Source organism: Trichinella spiralis, assembly GCF_000181795.1.
Source record: "Trichinella spiralis strain ISS 195 chromosome Unknown Scfld6, whole genome shotgun sequence".
Lineage (NCBI taxonomy): Eukaryota > Metazoa > Nematoda > Enoplea > Trichinellida > Trichinellidae > Trichinella > Trichinella spiralis.
In genome coordinates this window covers 891,060-908,352 of record NW_003526945.1, presented here as the reverse complement: position 1 = coordinate 908,352, position 17,293 = coordinate 891,060, and the positions used below count along the sequence as shown (strand labels likewise).

Sequence of the window (17,293 nt, the reverse complement as noted above, 5' to 3'; positions counted from 1 at the left end):
TGCTATGTACGTCATCATTATAATTGTAAGTATGTTTTTTATTTTCCCTAATTACGTAAATATTTCTCCTACAACATGCAACACTGTGTTTATTAAATACGTCTGTCAAAGACTAATTATTCGATTTAATATGGATAGAAGGAACATTGCTTGCTATGCCCATGTTCTGCTGCGGTCATTATGTAGTAAGGAAAGATTGGAAATTCTCAAGAATCCTCAGGTAATTGTGGATTATAAGTAATTACTTTTCAGCAGTATTTAAAAAAACAATAATTGTAATTATAATAAGAATTTTAGATTTAGAAACATTTATTTATCAAATAATTGTTTCAAGAAAGAAAACTTTAAGAAAAGGATTTTTACTATTTGAATGTTTCTTACTTTTCATTTATCTCTGGTAATACTTCTTAATGTCGATTATTAATCTTATTATTAATTTATTATTATATTAATTATATTTTATTTTTTATTATTTAACTTTATTTTATATCAATAAATATATTTTTTGAATTAATGTTTAATATTTTTACTGTAATTGGTACTTCATTTTCTTTTTCTGTGCAATTAAAGTACTGTCTTTGGGTAGTTGTATTTGTTTCATTGATTTTTGGTAATTTTTTCTTCACTGAAATATTTGTCTTTTTTATTCATATAATGATATATTTAATTATATATCAATTTTTACGTTACTTTCAATCCAGATGCTGTACTGTTGAGTAGTAGCTAAGATTTCTGTGATGATGGTGTATATATATAATACAGGGGATGTGCTTGATTTTGATTTGATTCAGTACTGCTTACTTTGGCTGAGTCAAAATTAAAAATAGGGATTTTTGAGCTTGCTACCGTTTTTAGTTGGAAAAATTTGTATAATTTTCTTTTTTGAAGTTTCTGCTTGGCCATGCATACGCCGAAGGAAAATAAAAATGACCGTTCTGCTCCTTCGCATTTACCACCATTTTTGTTGGGACTGCGAACTTCTACTCCAGTTGTAAGTATTTTTTTGTAATGTTGATTTACATACTTATGGTGCTATTTAGAAAGAAGTGCCCACATCTCCAACTCTACCTAATCCTGAACCGATTGTTGAAGAGAAACCAAATAACTCACTGAATGGTGCTCTGTACGGTGTTCCTTGTTCATTGAACGATGCATCTTTTGGCCCTCCGGTGAAATCGTTGGCTGAAGGTATGTTTTCGTCGTTCGACGTTCCAGCGCTGAAACCCAGCATGAATAAATCTTGTGGAATTTCGTCGCATGCATCGCTTCAACCGTCCGACGAATCGTCCGATTCTGACGATGGTTCTTGGCGTAATTCAACTTTCTTCCGATCCGACGCATCAAACAGTGGTCTTTTGTATGTTTTTTGTTGTTCAATAGCAGTGTGAAAATTTTAATCCTACCATTTTTGCACAATTCAGTAGCTCACATGGAACAGAAATGAGCACTAGTTGTGTAACGGTGTATGGGTTTGATAAGGAGGTAGCTCCGAGTATTTTGGAGGAGTTTTCCAATTGTGGTGAAGTTTGCTCTTACGAAGTATTTTGATTTTCTTTTTTATTTTGATTATTGCTTACAAATTTTGCAATGAAATGTATTTATTTGAAGTATTCAACTGTTGGAAATTGGATGTACATTTTGTACAAAACCGCCTTACAAGCGGAAATAGCGGTGAGCAAAAGCGGGCATATCTTTTTTGATAATGTCAAAGTTGGAGTGGAAAAGTGCACAAATGAAGTATGATCAGGATTGTTATTATTATTATTAAAAATTGAAATGAATATTTGTTTTTCTAATTTTAGAGTGTTATTACAAGGTTGATGGCAAAAATGAACAAAATTGGAAGTCGTGATATCAAAGGAGGAGTTCAGGCAGCGTTGAAGCCACGCTCGTTTCGTTCTTGTGTTGGTCGGTCGTTCATTTCGGAAGCGAAACGACCAGCTACGAGCATCAGCAAATGTAGCATCGCTAACGTTACTTCACGTCCTGCGAAAGCAATCCGTCCACTTGCAGACAGTTGCAACGTAGAAGATGTAAATCGAGGTTCGTGTTTGAAACAATATTATAATTTATGCAATTTGTTTCAGGTAAATTTTGATTACGAAGAAGACGCCAATGAAGGTCTGCTGCGAAAAATTTATCGTGCTTTTTTCCAATAATCTGAACTGCGTAGAGAGAAATTATCGAGTTTTTACGTGATTAATGTCATTACACATTGGTACAGTGACTGTGTGAAATTTTAACTTTTATTACTGTGATAATCAAGCTGAAGATGATCAAAATGTTATTGACAGTTTTCAATATGCTGCCCACGATTCAACGACAATCGCACCTATCTTGGTGAAGAAAATGATTAGATTAAACATTTTGTATTGTAACATTTGTAAAGTAAAGCTCACTTTTATTTGTTAAATGTTGCGTTGCAAAATGGTATTACAAACGAATATATATATACATGTACATCAGTCAAAAAGATGATAAATAAAAATAAAGCGTACGAACAAGCTTTCGTTGCTGGCCACACCGGACGAAATTATTGATCATTCAAATCAGCAGCATGTGCAAAACTGTTCACTTTTTTTTGAAAAGTTGGCCTTATTGTGTTGCTTTACCGGGAGCAAGACGGCGTTTGGATGCAAAGAGAAAGAAAAAACAATAAGCAAAAAAATAAAAGCTAAAGAAGAAAGAGAGGATAAAGCATGGAAAATTGATTGATAAACAACACTACCAACCATATCGTTATGGGAAAATGACGACAACAACGACAGTAGTACAAAAACATACAGTAAAATACAGTTTTGGCCCACTGGAAAAAAAAATGAATAAAAGAAAATTTCGAAATGGAAAAAATATATATATATAAATGTATGTATAGGTAAAATATGTAAAATAGTAAAAAAAATAAATAATCCCACAAGTAGAATGTGGATTGTGAAGTTGAATTGAATTATCCGGCCGGTTGATGACAGTAGGATGAATAATGCGCAGAAAAAGAAAACAGGAAAAAAAATCACGCTTGCTTGTCAATAATAGTGGTGGATGTTTTTTTTGGTTCAAATGCCCATTCATATGGTGACGGTATCGGTTTTTGTCTTCTTGGCCATTGGCTTTACATCACCGTCGGAGCAGAGGTACAGCAGAGAGGTCGCCGCCGCGCCGTCGTCCTCAGTCGGCAATTGAACTTGATTTTCTGAACTGTAACCGGTAGCCGATAGATTGATAAGGCTGGCCGACTGGGACGGTGGTTCATTAATGCAGTGGGTTCCGTTGAGGACGGCGTTGGGATCCGGATTGTTCAACAGGGGCGTGGTCGGGTCGATGGCTGAAACGTAATATTGTACAGACGACGACGACGCAGACGACGATGAAGACGACGACGATTGTCCGGCCAAATATTGTTGTTCTTCAGTGACGACACCAATTGCCGTCGGCGAACATGTCTGCTGCTGTTCCACAACAGCACACGGAACAATTCCGTGCATCAAATTGCCGTTGGATACTGTAGTATCTGGCAGCTGAAAATTCAACCTGATATTCATCTGCGTTGCACCGGTCAGTTGACAATTGTCGTACTGTTGTTGTTGTTGTTGTTGTTGCTGTTGCTGCTGCTGCTGTTCACTGCCCATATATTCTCCTCCACTGTTGTGTCCGAGGCTGGTGTTGACCAAAAGTCGTTGTCTGTAATTCTGAAATTGTTAAATTTAAAAATTGAATTCAAATTAGAAAAAAAGAAAAATTATTCTCACCCGAGTTGAAATTGCCACTGCTGGTTGTCCGACGGCGGATGCGATTCGTTGTTCAATAATATAAAATAGCAGTTCATCGAAAAGAAGTCGAATAAGATGAAACGAGCCGAACGATGGTGCACTTCGCAATGTCAATTCACGCATGATCGTCGAACTAGAATAAATTGTACAGAAATTTATTCAATGAAATGTGAAATTTTTATAAATAGCATCCGCATACGTGTAAAATGACCAGTTGAGTAGAAATTTTCGCGATTCTTTTTCCAACTGGAAAATATCTTGCCTAGTATGAGAAGGCAAACAACGATCGACGACCGCGTGGAGCCATTCGACCCACTGTTCCAAAGTTTTGTTGCTCTGCAGTATAGTTTTGAATTCGGTTGCAATTTGTTGGACAAAGTTCGCGTCGCAAAAACAAACCCATCCGGCTTGTTCCTGAAATTATTTGAACAAATTTGCATATTCAAAAATTTTCAACACCAACCGACGACGAATTTCAATACCAGAACGTTTGGAAATTCGACACGACTAAAATCGGCGAACATTTGATTCATCTGGGATGAATTTTGTAAAACACCGCGTGCCGCTTGGGCCATGTGATTCAGGCCGGTGTAGCGTCGCAAAATTTGACCGAACGATCTGCCCGCGTCGAGCTAAATGGTCAAAAAGCGACAATTCCAATTAGCATCATTTATACGGTATCACTAGGCAACGGTTGCCGGTTGAAAAGCAGGCGAGAGAGCAGCATTTGGTACGAAAACCACTCCCCCACCTTTACATCCCACTCACTTTGACGTTGAACAATTCTTCGGGAACATCTTCAAGTACTGCGGATAATGTCGGTTCGAGCTGTTTGGCAAAATTTCTTATCGACTGGGTCAACATGGCTACAAGATGGAAGAAAAGATGTTAATTAAATCTAAACAATAATTGGGTCAATTGTTCTTGAAATACTTGGAATTGGCTTCAAAATATTAGTAATGAGAACATTGACGACAACTTGATAAAATTGACAATCCATTTCTCGTATATATTCAAGAATTGGTTTCATTGAACACAAATTGTACAATTGTCCACGTGTCAAACCGCTAGCAGGGCTGAAAATGGAATGGTATAAAATAATGATCGAATTCAATGAATGAATCAAATTGACCTGCTATCCGAAACATCAGTAATGGTATTCAATGGACCTGCAGTCATCCAAAAACAACGCCACAACAAGTCGACTTCTGTAAAATTGACATTTCGAAAAACGTTCAACAAATCCTAAAAAGCAATTTTAAAATAATAATTTGTTCGAAATAATTGAAATGTCCATTTTTTTAAAAAAAACAAAAACTGGTCATTTGTACACGACAATGAAGCCTGTATCGGGCGAAAAATGTTTCCGCATGTTCCACTTGTAAGTCGAGTTGATCCAAGTCCGCAACTTTCAAAATTGGAGGCATCACGTTCGGCACCATTCCGGCGCCCAGATACTGACGTTGGATGTCCAATTTTGAAGGTACATTTTCGACCGTTTCGAACGGTCCAGAGCCAGTAGGTGGATTTGGAATAGATTGATTCGATCGTTCTTGATTGATAACGTGTTGCCGTGCTGATACTTCGCCAGTCGTACTGTAGATAACTGAATTCACCGACTGGGCACGAGCAATTCTGAAAAAAATTTGAAAATTATGAAAAAACACAACCTGAAAAACAAAACAAAAAAGCCACACCTTTTATTCGATGGAGTAGGATGTTGTTGTTGACGGCTGCTGGTCATCATGTTCTCTTCGTTGAAACGGTTCAGCGGTGAATCGGGCTTCATTCGAATACCGTAATAATGATACTTGGAATTTCCACTAGACAAACAATTACACGATCAGATCAGATAAGATAAGATAAGATGGATGATTTGTATGCAAATAAATTGCAAATCATCCGAGAACCGAGCGTCTAACCGAGTTCCAAGACGACGGGTACGCAGGCCGAGAAATACCGAACGGATCAATTTGCCAAACGAAGCTGCATTGACCGGATCAAGCTTGTGCTCTGTACAGTGTTTCACGTAGTGACTGTACAATGTGCAACGTGGAAGTGATACACCTTCGGCAGTTTCGTAATTTTGCAGAAGCCAGTGAATCTGCAATATACAATGAACAATTGAAATTGAAATCCAATTCTCGTCCGATTGGTGCAAACAAAAGTCGATCATTGCAAACTGTAGGCATGCTGTTCAAGAACAGTGTTGACACTTTGCCATGACAATAGTTGACAACATAGTCGTGAACAACGTCATAGCAATAAGATTGTTTACAAAGTATCCAGGAAAGCAACGACAAGCGCAAGTGACAATAATCGACTTGCCGCTGCTTTGCCAAAAATGCCAACAGTAAGTACCCTGGGATACTGTTATTAGGCAACTGGTAACGGATCTCCCTCTCCCTTTGTGTGTGTGTGATTGAAAAATTACCGTTGCTGGCGATGCCCTGGTCGTATGGCTGAGCTGCTGAGCTGACGTATCTTCGGCTACAACTGAACCGCTTGTCGCTGTGCCGTGACGTTGCTGTACACTATCCGACTGAATGACAAACGTCGACGGCGGTGAACTCAACTCACTCTGCTGATAAGATCCCTAAAACAGCAATGCTATTTTGTTCATTTCTATACAAAGACTAACCCAATACACCTACCTGTTGCTGTTGTTGTTGAGGAAAATAACTTCCTAATTGAGAACTGTAACCACCGTCATTTGAAAAAATTGCATACTGTGAATTGGTTCTTAAACAAAAAAAACCAATAATTGCAGAATTCAGCTCTGGGTGTGAAAATAATATTGCTGCTACAATTTTATTTTTACAATTTACATCCGTGTTTTGTGCGCTTTCTTAGTCGTAACCCACAAGAAAGTAAAGTTTAATAACGTCATGATATGCTTTGCCTGTTTTCATGGTAACCTTTGTTCCTGCACCTTAGAAACGTATTCGCTCCTAAGGTAACCGAATAATAAATAAACCCCTCGGAAAATTACTTCACCCGAATTTCACCAGTCATTTCTACATCATTGCAGCAAACGTTTTTCATTTCTTTTTCAAAAATAATTATCATCCTAAACAGTCAAAACATACTTCTTCTATCTCTATACATGTACAACAATTGCAATTGGAAATTGTACATTTTGTATGAAATTAATGATATGAAAAAAGAAAATAAAACAACAATTCACCCATGTGAAAATAGTTGATCAATTGAAATTATTTAAACTAAAAATTATTGAAATTCTTACTGCAATTCATGAGCATTTGGACTCTCTGAAGATGAATAAAGCATTTCACCAGCAGAATGTTGGCTATTCCCCATGTATTGCACAGGGTAAACTGCTCGAGTTTCTTGTCGCCCATCGTCATCGGATACTGGAGAATTATTTGAAAAAAAATTTGCATCAACTACAGTATTCACAAAAAAATACCAACTATAACTAACTACCTGTGAGCGTGATTGTCTGACTGTTAACGGAATCTCGTTGCACTGCAGAAGCGGAAGATGCCGGCTGTTGCATGATCACAATTTGTCTCGCTTGATTACTCGCGGCTCTTGTGGTCATTCCAGTGGTGACATGATTCCGGCGAGTGCTAATATTGTTAAACGAATTTCCAATCGATTCGATTAAATAAAAAATCTCAAGCTAAAATTCGATGCACACCAACCTGTTCGAAATTGGATGCGCACCAATTTCGGCACTGCCAATTGGGCGATGATGGCTGACGGAACTTCTTTCCAAATTATTATCATTAAATTGTCCCGATGCCACTATGACCACTCTAGGGACGGATGTCTACGTTTTGCACATTTTTATCATATTTAATTAAATATTTTTATTAAAAAAAGCCAATAACAACAACCAATCTACCTGCTGAGTTTGCACTGATGACGCAGGCTGAGAATGCGTTCCACTTAATGTGGACATTCTGCCATGACTGGAAAGATGCCGCGAAGTATTGGCACTTGCTTCATCAGCGATTGTGCGCAAAGAGGACATTTCAACTTGACTTCCGCTTTCCATATTTTCTTATTACCATTCAACGACAAAATTCTGTCAAAAAACGAACCAATTCAACTTTAAAATTGTCAAATTGTAAACAACATGGACGAAATTTCAAAAATTGCCACACCACAACCATAACGCACACACATCGAATAGAACGTAATCTTTTTTCAATAAAAATTAATTTTAAACTGTCATCGATTATTGTTTTTTTCACTTTTTTTGCATCATCACCATCTAAATGATACAAACAACTCATTCAAAAAAATATACTGTAAAAAGGCGGTAAAATTTTTGAAATACATGTTCAAATGAATCTCAAATCGATAAATATACAGTATGCTATGTAATTTTTGCACACAAATTTCAATTTGCAAATTGGCACAAGAATTAAATGAATGAGAATGAATAAATTTCAAATTTGATATGATAAAATCAACAACAATTCATCAAATAAACTAACTTACTTTAAAATTGTAAAGATTTATTATTAAAAAAAGAATAGAAATATAAGATAATTGCCACAAGCGGCAGGATTTAGAAATTAGAAAAAGAAATGAAAATAAAAGTATCATAACTGATTTTCAAATAAACAAAGTCATAAAGAAAGAAATAAATTAAAAACCCGTCTCCTGTTAGAATAATGCTTGTCCAGATGCAAATCCGAAGAAAAGTGGAAAATTCTAATCCATCATTAGTGCACAACAACACCAACTGAGCAGTGAACCATAAATGAGAAAAAGTATACACAGCATAACTACTATTTTATTCTATTATTCAATTTTGCATTTTTTGCTCCTCTGTTCGAAACTGTTTACACAGCCTGAACGGTAATTTATTCTATTTTTTTTGCATCATTGAATGTTTCTCACGAAGTGGTTGTCTATTTGAAAAGTTTAAAAGCAAACATGCAAAATGATTTGCAATTTGAAATAAAAATCAATAAATATATTCGAGCTGTTGAAAATGTACAACTGTAGCGTACAAGAAAAGCATCCTGTGCACAATTGAAATGCAAAATTTGCAATTATAACAATAAACGAACTTGTTGCATATATGAAAATGTGTGGGTGGGTGGGTATATTGATTTTATTTTTGAACTGTAACTGAAATATCAGAAAAAAATACCGTTGAAATAGAATCATTGTCAGCAACCAGAGTTGGGAAAGATGAGAAAAAAAATTACAAGCTGTTTGAATGGATTATTAATAAAAATTCACTGTTATTCTACATCACAGCAGCAGATATGCATGGGCATGGATGTATGGCTGTTAAGGGAAAACAATGCGGAAGTGGTGTGTGTGGTGAGTGCAGAAACGGAAATTGTGAAAAATGAGGTGCATTTGGGAAAATAAGCAACGTTCGTTGAACAGCTGCCAAATATTATTGAATGGGAAAAAAAGATGGAAGCGGAACGCTGTCCTCGACAGTGACCTCTGTCCTGGACCAAGGCCAAAAGATGCGGCTCTAATTAACCATGCGACGCTGACCACGCCGGACAGCACTAAACACCCGGTCAGTGACAACAATAAAATCTGTTGGGATAAATCTACGCCCGGATTAATAATACGTTATACAGTTACTAATTTTCTACATCTCCCACTGGCGAACCGCCTTTTCCACTCTGATCGATCTTAACCATAATGTGCAAATGCAATAAGCTTTTCATTTTATTGATAATGCAACTACATTGTGGAAAAAGTGCCGCATCTTGTTCATCAAGAAAACAATATATATATATTCCAATTATTTTCGAATTCAACTAACCGTTAATCATCCATCACACATGCAATCTTTACATGAACTATTTGTCATTTTTTTTCAAACCTAGTCGTTGTTCGAGTAAAAATTGAAACGTCATCAGCATGTGGCTGACAGATAAATTTCTGGCCTGCTTTCTTATTCAACTTTTAAAAAGTAATTCACCGAACAATTAAATCAAAAATATAATCTCAACTTCTCCCTTCCGACAATATTCTCCGAATCAAAAAATGATGTACATTCAATTATTGAATTGAATAATTTAAATAAAAATGAACATCAAGTGAACATTGCATTGCTGCTAGGTAACAAGTGTTTTATGAGAAACAACGATTGCATTGTTGAACTGTCGGTCTGTTCCAAGCAATTCAACCAAAATCTATACCTGCTCAGCAGGTAGGTTGCCGTTGCTGCGGATATCAAACGCTTAGAAACTGAAAAAGGATGTCACCATGGGATTTAGGCCAAGACTTACTATTAGCAACGAGTTCACCACGGAAACAGTTGATAACCACAATGCTCGTGTCCGGGAAACTGGGAAACGGTATCCAAGCAAATCTTGCAGGACGAATACAAAAACAATCGGACAAAAGTTGCGCATCCACTTGATATTTTTTACAAAAATCGTCCTTTATCTCTGCCAACTTTCCACTCAATTTCTATGCGTCCACGGCTTTGTCGAGGATCAGTATCACTGCATCGTCCTGTGTTCCACGTTGCTAGGCAACCTGCGAGTTTTGCAGTCCAATTTAGCAGCACCTGAATCTCATTGAATACTGTAATCAAACGGCCGAACGTTTATTTTAATTAAATACCCGCATTCTGATATGTCCAATACATCACAATATCCAATTCGACGTTAAACAACTCTCGGGGGATGGAAAATTTCAAACAGATTCAATTTCTTCATCACGAAAATTTGTACAATATTCAAAAAGTCGAAAACTGAAAAATACTTACCGTAATTTAATTGTAAATTTCAATAATGTAAACAGTAAAATAAAATTAATGTCAAAACAAAAAAAAACAGTGCACAAAATCAACCAAAACACCGATAATGATAAAATTCGGAGCAAAATCGGCATCACAATTTCGCCTTTTTACAAATTTTGCACGCCATTTGAATTTCATTATCAATCGTCATTCAAACATGCAATGATATATAACAAATTAACAAACAATCGTGGATTCCAAAAACAAAACAAAAAATAAACAAAATACTAAAAATTAAAAAAAATATTTTCCAATTTTACCATAATTAATGATTATTATTATGATCATATTTGAAAAGAAAGCGATAAATTTATTCGTCAAATTTTACAACTTTTTCATGCAAACAAAAAATTCGTACCATATGAATAAATGGTAAACATGCGATTGCTTATCATTTTTTATTTTTAATATTTAAAAAATATAATTGGCAAAGAATTCTAAACAAATTTTTTGCCTGTAAATTTCTTTTTTTGAACAGTTTTTTGTCAAAAAACCTAATTCACTTTTTTACATGAATATTTCAACATCGGTACAAATCAATAAAAATTAAAACAACAGCAAGCATTTTTATGATTTACAAAAATTGCAAATTCGCAGTGCAAAATAAACAATGGCAAACATTACGGCACTCCGTCTGCAAACTGAAAGCAATTGCAAATGCAAATGAATAGACAGATGACTTTTAAGAGTAGCAATTCATTTTTTAAATTGATAAATTTTAATAAATTAAAAAAGTAACGTACTAAATAAAACGTTAAATGGATTTAAAAAAATAAAACGATACTTGAATTGCAAGATGATTGACTGCTTCAGCGAGGATGATAATTTATAATGTCCAGTGACCACCAAATAGTACCTTAAACATAGCGAGGAAAACAAATCGTGCTTGGTTTGATCCACTTGGCACGTTTAAAAGTTGCAAAAGAATTTAAACGAAAAAAAACATCCCCGTTAATATTTGGACAGTTTCAGTTTTGTTAAATTCAAGTGCCAATTGAAAACTATTCTTTTACTGTTACGCATTGTTAACTTGAAAACAAGAAATACTGTAATTGTTGGATGCCTTTTGTAATGATGAAAAATTTGCGCAATCGGCTTGATAATTTTCGAAAAACAACTCTTCAAGAATTGAACAGTAATTTTAATAATGGAAAAGATAAAAAGAAAATTCTTGGCATAAAATTGACAAACAGTGAAAGAACTGGCCACGAAGTAATAGAAGATGAAGAAGAAGATGATGATGATGAGGAAGAGGAAATACAAGAGAATGTTCCTTTTATAAACAGATTACAACGTGCGTTTCAGATTCTTTTTGTGTGGCTCATTTTACTAACTGTTGCGGTGTGGATTGAATTTGGATGCGTCTATACACTGTTGTCTTGCTTTGTCTTCATTTGGTACAATACATCATCTCGTCGTCGAAAGAAACGCGGCGAGCTGAGTGCCTATTCAGTTTTCAATCCAGAATGTACCCGGTTACCGGGCCAACTGACCGCTGAACATTTTGAAGATGCTATCAGAAGTGGTGGATTTTTGTAAAATATTCTAATCCTACAATAATTACGCTGAACCTTGCACAGATGTGAAATTGAAATTGTCGCAAAATTTATCACTTGTCAATAAAAGTGCAACTATAATAATTAATTTGCAGAAAAGCATTAAACAAACAGCTCTTCACGCTGTAACATGCTGTTTTACATGAAATTTCTTTTTAACTTTATAACATTTTCGCTTATACAATAAACAAATCGGTATAATTGAATCATATCTTTAATTTTGAACTTTATAATAAAAATCGCAAACATGCAATGTAACATTTTACATTCGCTGATCAAATTGACAATCCAGTCACACCCAAATACTTGGCCACTATTGCCATTATTTTCTCATAGAAACTATCTTCTCTAACGTCTGGATCTTCAAATAACGGCATAGTTTCGGCTATGGTTGTTGGTCGCTGGTTTATAATCTGCACGATTTCCACTTCTGTTAATTCTAACAATTTCAACTCCTTCACGGCTTCAGCCATTTCTTCCATAGTTTTCTCACCACATGGAAAAGTCAAAAAATAGAACCAATAATGATCTGTACGGAATTCCATTCCCAAAGGAATACCTGATGATCTGTATTCTTTGAGTCGTTCGTAAACTTCTTTGTCAGTCACATTCTTCGATGACAAGCATTGGAACATCACTCGTCTAATATATTCAGATTATAAAAAATACAATTTTCAACCAATTAACAATTCGAAAAGGTGAATCAATTTTGACTGAAATATATCGCAAAATAACAAACAACCCTCTTATATTAAAATGTTGCCAGGATTAACATAAAAATACTCGCTGTTATCCACGACAGTAACTTTTTATTTTCAAGAGTAATTGTTTTTTAAAAGCTGACATTGCTTGAAAAACTAATTTTCAATTCTTTTCATAAAAATCAACCGTCTAATTGAATAAACAAAACAGCTACAGAAATATAAAAATTACATTTTAATGAATGATGTAAGCGCTGAGCTGCTTACAAAAAATGGGTCAAGTAAGCAGTATTTGAACAACGGTGGCAGTAGATACAGTAGCGCCAAATTTATCGTCGCAAATCAAGCATGTTTCAGTGCTGGACAATAAACGAAAAAATTATTTGTATAGGGATTATTTTGTCCACTAAATAAATGCCACAACAAAAATTTTGTCTGACGGCTAACGGCAGTTCACGAGCGATCCACTGGTGCGAGATGCGCGAAAACATGCACAAGCTGACCGATTCAAACATGGAATCAACACAATTGGAACTTTATATTTACACTTGTCTGATTATTGATATTTATTTCAACATACTGATGGCAGTTTTGTTCTAAGTGATCAGTCTAATAAACAGTTTATCGAATTCATATTTAAAACAATCTAATTGTAGTCCGGTCGCTTCAATTCAATCTGTCTGAATCGGCAGTCTTTCAATTATAGATAATGCAAGTAAACAACACTTCCTCTGTTGCTTCACAGCTGTCACTAGTACTACAATAACTGACCTTCGAAAATAACGGAGGCCATTTCGTTCATTACATCTGCAAAAAATATTTATTTATATGGCAAAGTTCATTCACACGTTCAAATAATACTTCATAGCGGTATACGGTATTAATTTTTGTAACTTATTTTGATTAGTAAGATTTTGTTAATCTCTAAGAAAAACAATGTTGAAATAAGCTGAAATAAAAAAATAATTAAAATAAAACTGAAAAAAATATTTATAATTGAAACAGTTTATAAAACTTGTAAATCGTAAAGACATCGTGCAGTAAAAAATATGCTCAGAATGAGCAAAATTATATGATAATCAAATAATCCGTATCACCGAAACAGGTTTCCGTGATAGTGTGATAATAAATTTATGTATTTTTGAAGACGGATTGCTAAAAAGCAAAATTATTATTACTAAAAAAACGAAGAATATCGCCATTCTTCCTTTATAATTCTATAAAAAAAGAATGTTTTATAGTCATTATTAAAGGCACATATTTTTTTTTCATAATTGATTAAATTTTGCGCTTCATTCTCAATATACTTATTAAATATTAATTCATTCTTATTCACTTCTACACTAATTGCTACTTCTTTATCAAATACTGTATGTAGTGTCGTTTTTATTTATTCGAGGTGATATATGGCTTGGTTGCTAGATTTAAAAAATAAAGCTGAAAATTTTTTGGAGTCAATAGATGAAATTGCAGCAAAAAAATTACAGAAACCCAGTTTACAACCACAACAACTGAATGAAATCAAAATTGTTTGCAATGCAGGCGATGCCATTACCAGAGTCAATTCGGAAAATGAATTATTGCTATTGAAAAATGATCAGAAGTGCGTCAGTATTTTTTATAGTAGTTGTGATGATTTCTAAGAAATTGATTAATATTCATTTAATCAGTTTTCAAGAGTGCACTGTTATGTATTTTTGCTTGTTTCTTTAGAGTACGCTGCAACAGAGCATTCTTGCACATTTAATACAAATTTTTCTAGAATAGTTTTGTTACAATAGATTTCTGCATGAACCACTTGTTATACTTTGATTATATACTTTTGAAATATTTGTTGTTTATTGTGGCCATCTTTCAGAAGTTCCGGCTATTCATCTGCGACTTCAAGTGTACCTTCAAAGTCACAGACACCTGACTTGATGACTTTTGAATTATTACAAGACCAAAATCAGAATAATCGATTTTATCATACCCACAGCCGTCAGTCTAGTGATGGCAGTGCTTGTTCTCGGCTTTCTGGACAAACTAGAGGGCAGTTTGGAAATGTTGAAAGCATGCCAGGTTGCAGCCTTTAATGCTTTTATTTACATATAATACAAATGTAACTTAACTCTGGACTAAGCTTGTTCTTAGCACAGTTTGAAGTATAGCAAGAGTATTCGAATTGCTGTGCATTGTGAAATTTTAGTAGAAATGTTGCGATCAGAGGAAGCCAGGGACAATCAGGTTGCTTTGCTACGTCGTCGCGTGCAGGAATTGGAGCATGCATTACAAAAGAAAACTGAACGTGATGAAGTTGAATTGGAAAAGTATGTATTATTTATAATTAAAGCGGGAATATGTTTGCATATTTTTATGAATTCAGAGAATTGAAAGAAGATTCTTTTTTTATGATCAACAATTTGAATGTACAAATCAGCAATCTGCAGTCGTCACTTGAATACGAAAGAAAAGCATTTAAGGAAAAAGAGGTTCGTAAAAAGCTTCACATAAATGCTAGCTTTTGAAGAAATATTAAATAATCAATGCAGTAGATTTTACGCTAATGTAAAATTGAAGTAAAATGTGAAATCATTTAGGCGCATTGTTTATATTTTTTAACATTTTAGCGACAAATATTAGCTTCGACGCAAATTATGGAAAATGAAAATGTAAAAACTGTGGAGAAGTTGAAAGATTCTCTGTGTAATTTACACGAGGAGAAAAGTATGCATTGTGATTTGTGTTTATTTGTGATAAATTTACATTGCTTTTAGTGAAGAATAATGCTATGGAAAAACAGTTAGCACAGATGAAAGTTGAACTGGAAGCGGCGAGAAGTGAATTTGAAATATATAAAGGAAAAGCAAATCACATTTTGCAGGTGATGACTAGAAATATTTTGTTCGTTGTGTTTCGTATGCTGTATATTCTTTTTATATCTATTACAATTTTGCAGTTTTTAGTTTAAAGAAAAAATGATTGAAAGTTTGAAAGAAGATGCTTTAAAACACGCGAACAACGCTGAAAGTACTGCGGCTTTGGATGTTATTGATGCACCAGAAGCGGAACCCGATTTGTTGCAACAGTCTTCACTAGAAGCAAATGTTCAATTGGATCAGTTGAAAAATCAGGCTGTATTAAAGAATTATTTTTGTACTTTTATTATTTTTGTATTATATGTTGAGTTTTATTTTAGGATTTAGAAGCACGTTTTTTGGCTGAACAGCAACAATTGATGAATCAAGTTCAGCATCTCGAAGATCAGCTGCATTTGGAAAGCATGCAGTCGGTTCAGTATCGTATGAAAATTTCTGAACTTCAGCAAGTATGATCTCTTTTAATACCTTTTATTCAATACGAAACTTTGCAGCCATATAGTTTTTTTTAGCAGTTACATACGGCTCGTTCAGAGTTGCACGAAGTACAAGAAACTTTGGAATTGAAACTAAAAGAAAAAGACAAAGAAATTGACCGTTTAACTAGAGAAGTATGAATTTGCATTATGACGATATTTTTGGTAATTAATGCTTTCTTATGCGTTATATTTCTTGCAGATTTCAGTTGTTCTTAATAAGCAGTGCACAAATGGTGATTCTTCTTCGCGTATTAAAAGTTTGATGGATAATTTAATTAGAAAACAAAATATTATTGAACAGATGGAAATTGAAAGGCAAGCAATGCAGTTTCAACTACAACGGCTAGAAGTAAATGGATTTTTTTTGATAATGTATCTTTAATATGTTATTCATTTCAGGCTACATCTGTAGACTGTGACTCAACAGCTCGTTATCACGGTTATCGTAAGCTCGATTCATTCTCGAAATACAGTAAGCGGCAATTTGAAAGCATTTATTAAAATAAGAAATTACATTTTGATATTTTTAGCGAATCGATTACGCGTTCCCAGTTGTTTGATGAACAGTCAGTTGATAGCTGTATATAATACTGTTATTTTAAGGCTGTTTGCTTTTACGTAAGAATATTAATGCATATGTTTGTTATTTTGTGTGAAAACCTTACTCTATCTATTTATTTTGGATTTTAGAGAATGGTTGGAATCGGTTTTACTTGGATACCCGCTGTCACGATTTATGTTCATGTTCTATGTGGTATGCATATTATGATTGTATAATGTTATTTAAAAATGAAGTTTCAATTTCAGATTTTACTTCACTTCTGGGTGTTGTTTGTTTTATGCACTTACACTCCTGAAATGCACGAAAAGGAATATATGTTAACAACTCCAGTGCCATCTTCGTCAGCACTTTGATGAATATGCTTTTCGGAGAAAACTCGGAAGTGATTTTTATCCCGTAGTTAGTACAAAATTTCTATTCCGGTTGTTTTATATAAGTTGAACTTTTTTATGGGTTGATTACAGTAAAAATAGTTTGTTGATGCGTTTTGTATGTGTATTTTTTTTCTAGTAAAAGCAAAGAACGATTGCCATTTATGTTTCTAGTATCGCGTATCTCCGAACTGCTTAATCGTGTTTGCTTGTTCTTTTGCAAATTAATTTTAAATAGC

General features: G+C 34.4%; 6 protein-coding genes across 6 annotated transcripts; 3 read left to right on the top strand and 3 right to left on the bottom strand.

Annotated features, from left to right (window-relative positions):
• Positions 1-130: 130 nt before the first annotated feature.
• Positions 131-2,159, top strand: Tsp_07937 (conserved hypothetical protein). The gene is made up of 7 exons (XM_003373290.1): positions 131-237; positions 889-991; positions 1,041-1,361; positions 1,384-1,539; positions 1,609-1,737; positions 1,803-2,033; positions 2,088-2,159. Exons 1-7 carry the CDS (start codon positions 131-133, stop codon positions 2,157-2,159), a joined length of 1,119 nt encoding a protein of 372 aa, XP_003373338.1.
• A 906-nt stretch (positions 2,160-3,065) lies between these two features.
• Tsp_07936 (putative transcription factor RFX3) lies at positions 3,066-6,812 on the bottom strand. The gene is made up of 15 exons (XM_003373289.1): positions 6,760-6,812; positions 6,422-6,509; positions 6,202-6,363; positions 6,066-6,137; positions 5,690-5,871; positions 5,465-5,590; positions 5,086-5,402; positions 5,001-5,012; positions 4,900-4,975; positions 4,701-4,843; positions 4,536-4,633; positions 4,231-4,399; positions 4,049-4,181; positions 3,747-3,900; positions 3,066-3,686 (listed from the first exon to the last, which is right to left on the bottom strand). Exons 1-15 carry the CDS (start codon positions 6,810-6,812, stop codon positions 3,066-3,068), a joined length of 2,406 nt encoding a protein of 801 aa, XP_003373337.1.
• A 198-nt stretch (positions 6,813-7,010) lies between these two features.
• Positions 7,011-7,791, bottom strand: Tsp_07935 (hypothetical protein). The gene is made up of 4 exons (XM_003373288.1): positions 7,639-7,791; positions 7,436-7,563; positions 7,215-7,360; positions 7,011-7,141 (listed from the first exon to the last, which is right to left on the bottom strand). The coding sequence occupies exons 1-4, from the start codon at positions 7,789-7,791 to the stop codon at positions 7,011-7,013; spliced, it is 558 nt and encodes a 185-aa protein (XP_003373336.1).
• Positions 7,792-9,105: 1,314 nt separating this feature from the next.
• Tsp_07934 (conserved hypothetical protein) lies at positions 9,106-9,411 on the top strand. The gene has a single exon (XM_003373287.1). The coding sequence runs from the start codon at positions 9,106-9,108 to the stop codon at positions 9,409-9,411; it is 306 nt and encodes a 101-aa protein (XP_003373335.1).
• Positions 9,412-11,972: 2,561 nt separating this feature from the next.
• Positions 11,973-12,718, bottom strand: Tsp_07933 (RNA polymerase III subunit C17 family protein). Its single transcript, XM_003373286.1, has 2 exons — positions 12,390-12,718; positions 11,973-12,078 (listed from the first exon to the last, which is right to left on the bottom strand). Exons 1-2 carry the CDS (start codon positions 12,716-12,718, stop codon positions 11,973-11,975), a joined length of 435 nt encoding a protein of 144 aa, XP_003373334.1.
• Positions 12,719-14,190: 1,472 nt separating this feature from the next.
• Tsp_07932 (hypothetical protein) lies at positions 14,191-17,036 on the top strand. Its single transcript, XM_003373285.1, has 14 exons — positions 14,191-14,387; positions 14,643-14,845; positions 14,973-15,093; positions 15,150-15,255; positions 15,394-15,490; positions 15,541-15,647; positions 15,730-15,900; positions 15,963-16,091; positions 16,155-16,253; positions 16,321-16,470; positions 16,521-16,593; positions 16,652-16,739; positions 16,812-16,875; positions 16,929-17,036. Exons 1-14 carry the CDS (start codon positions 14,191-14,193, stop codon positions 17,034-17,036), a joined length of 1,713 nt encoding a protein of 570 aa, XP_003373333.1.
• The last annotated feature ends 257 nt before the right edge of the window (positions 17,037-17,293 follow it).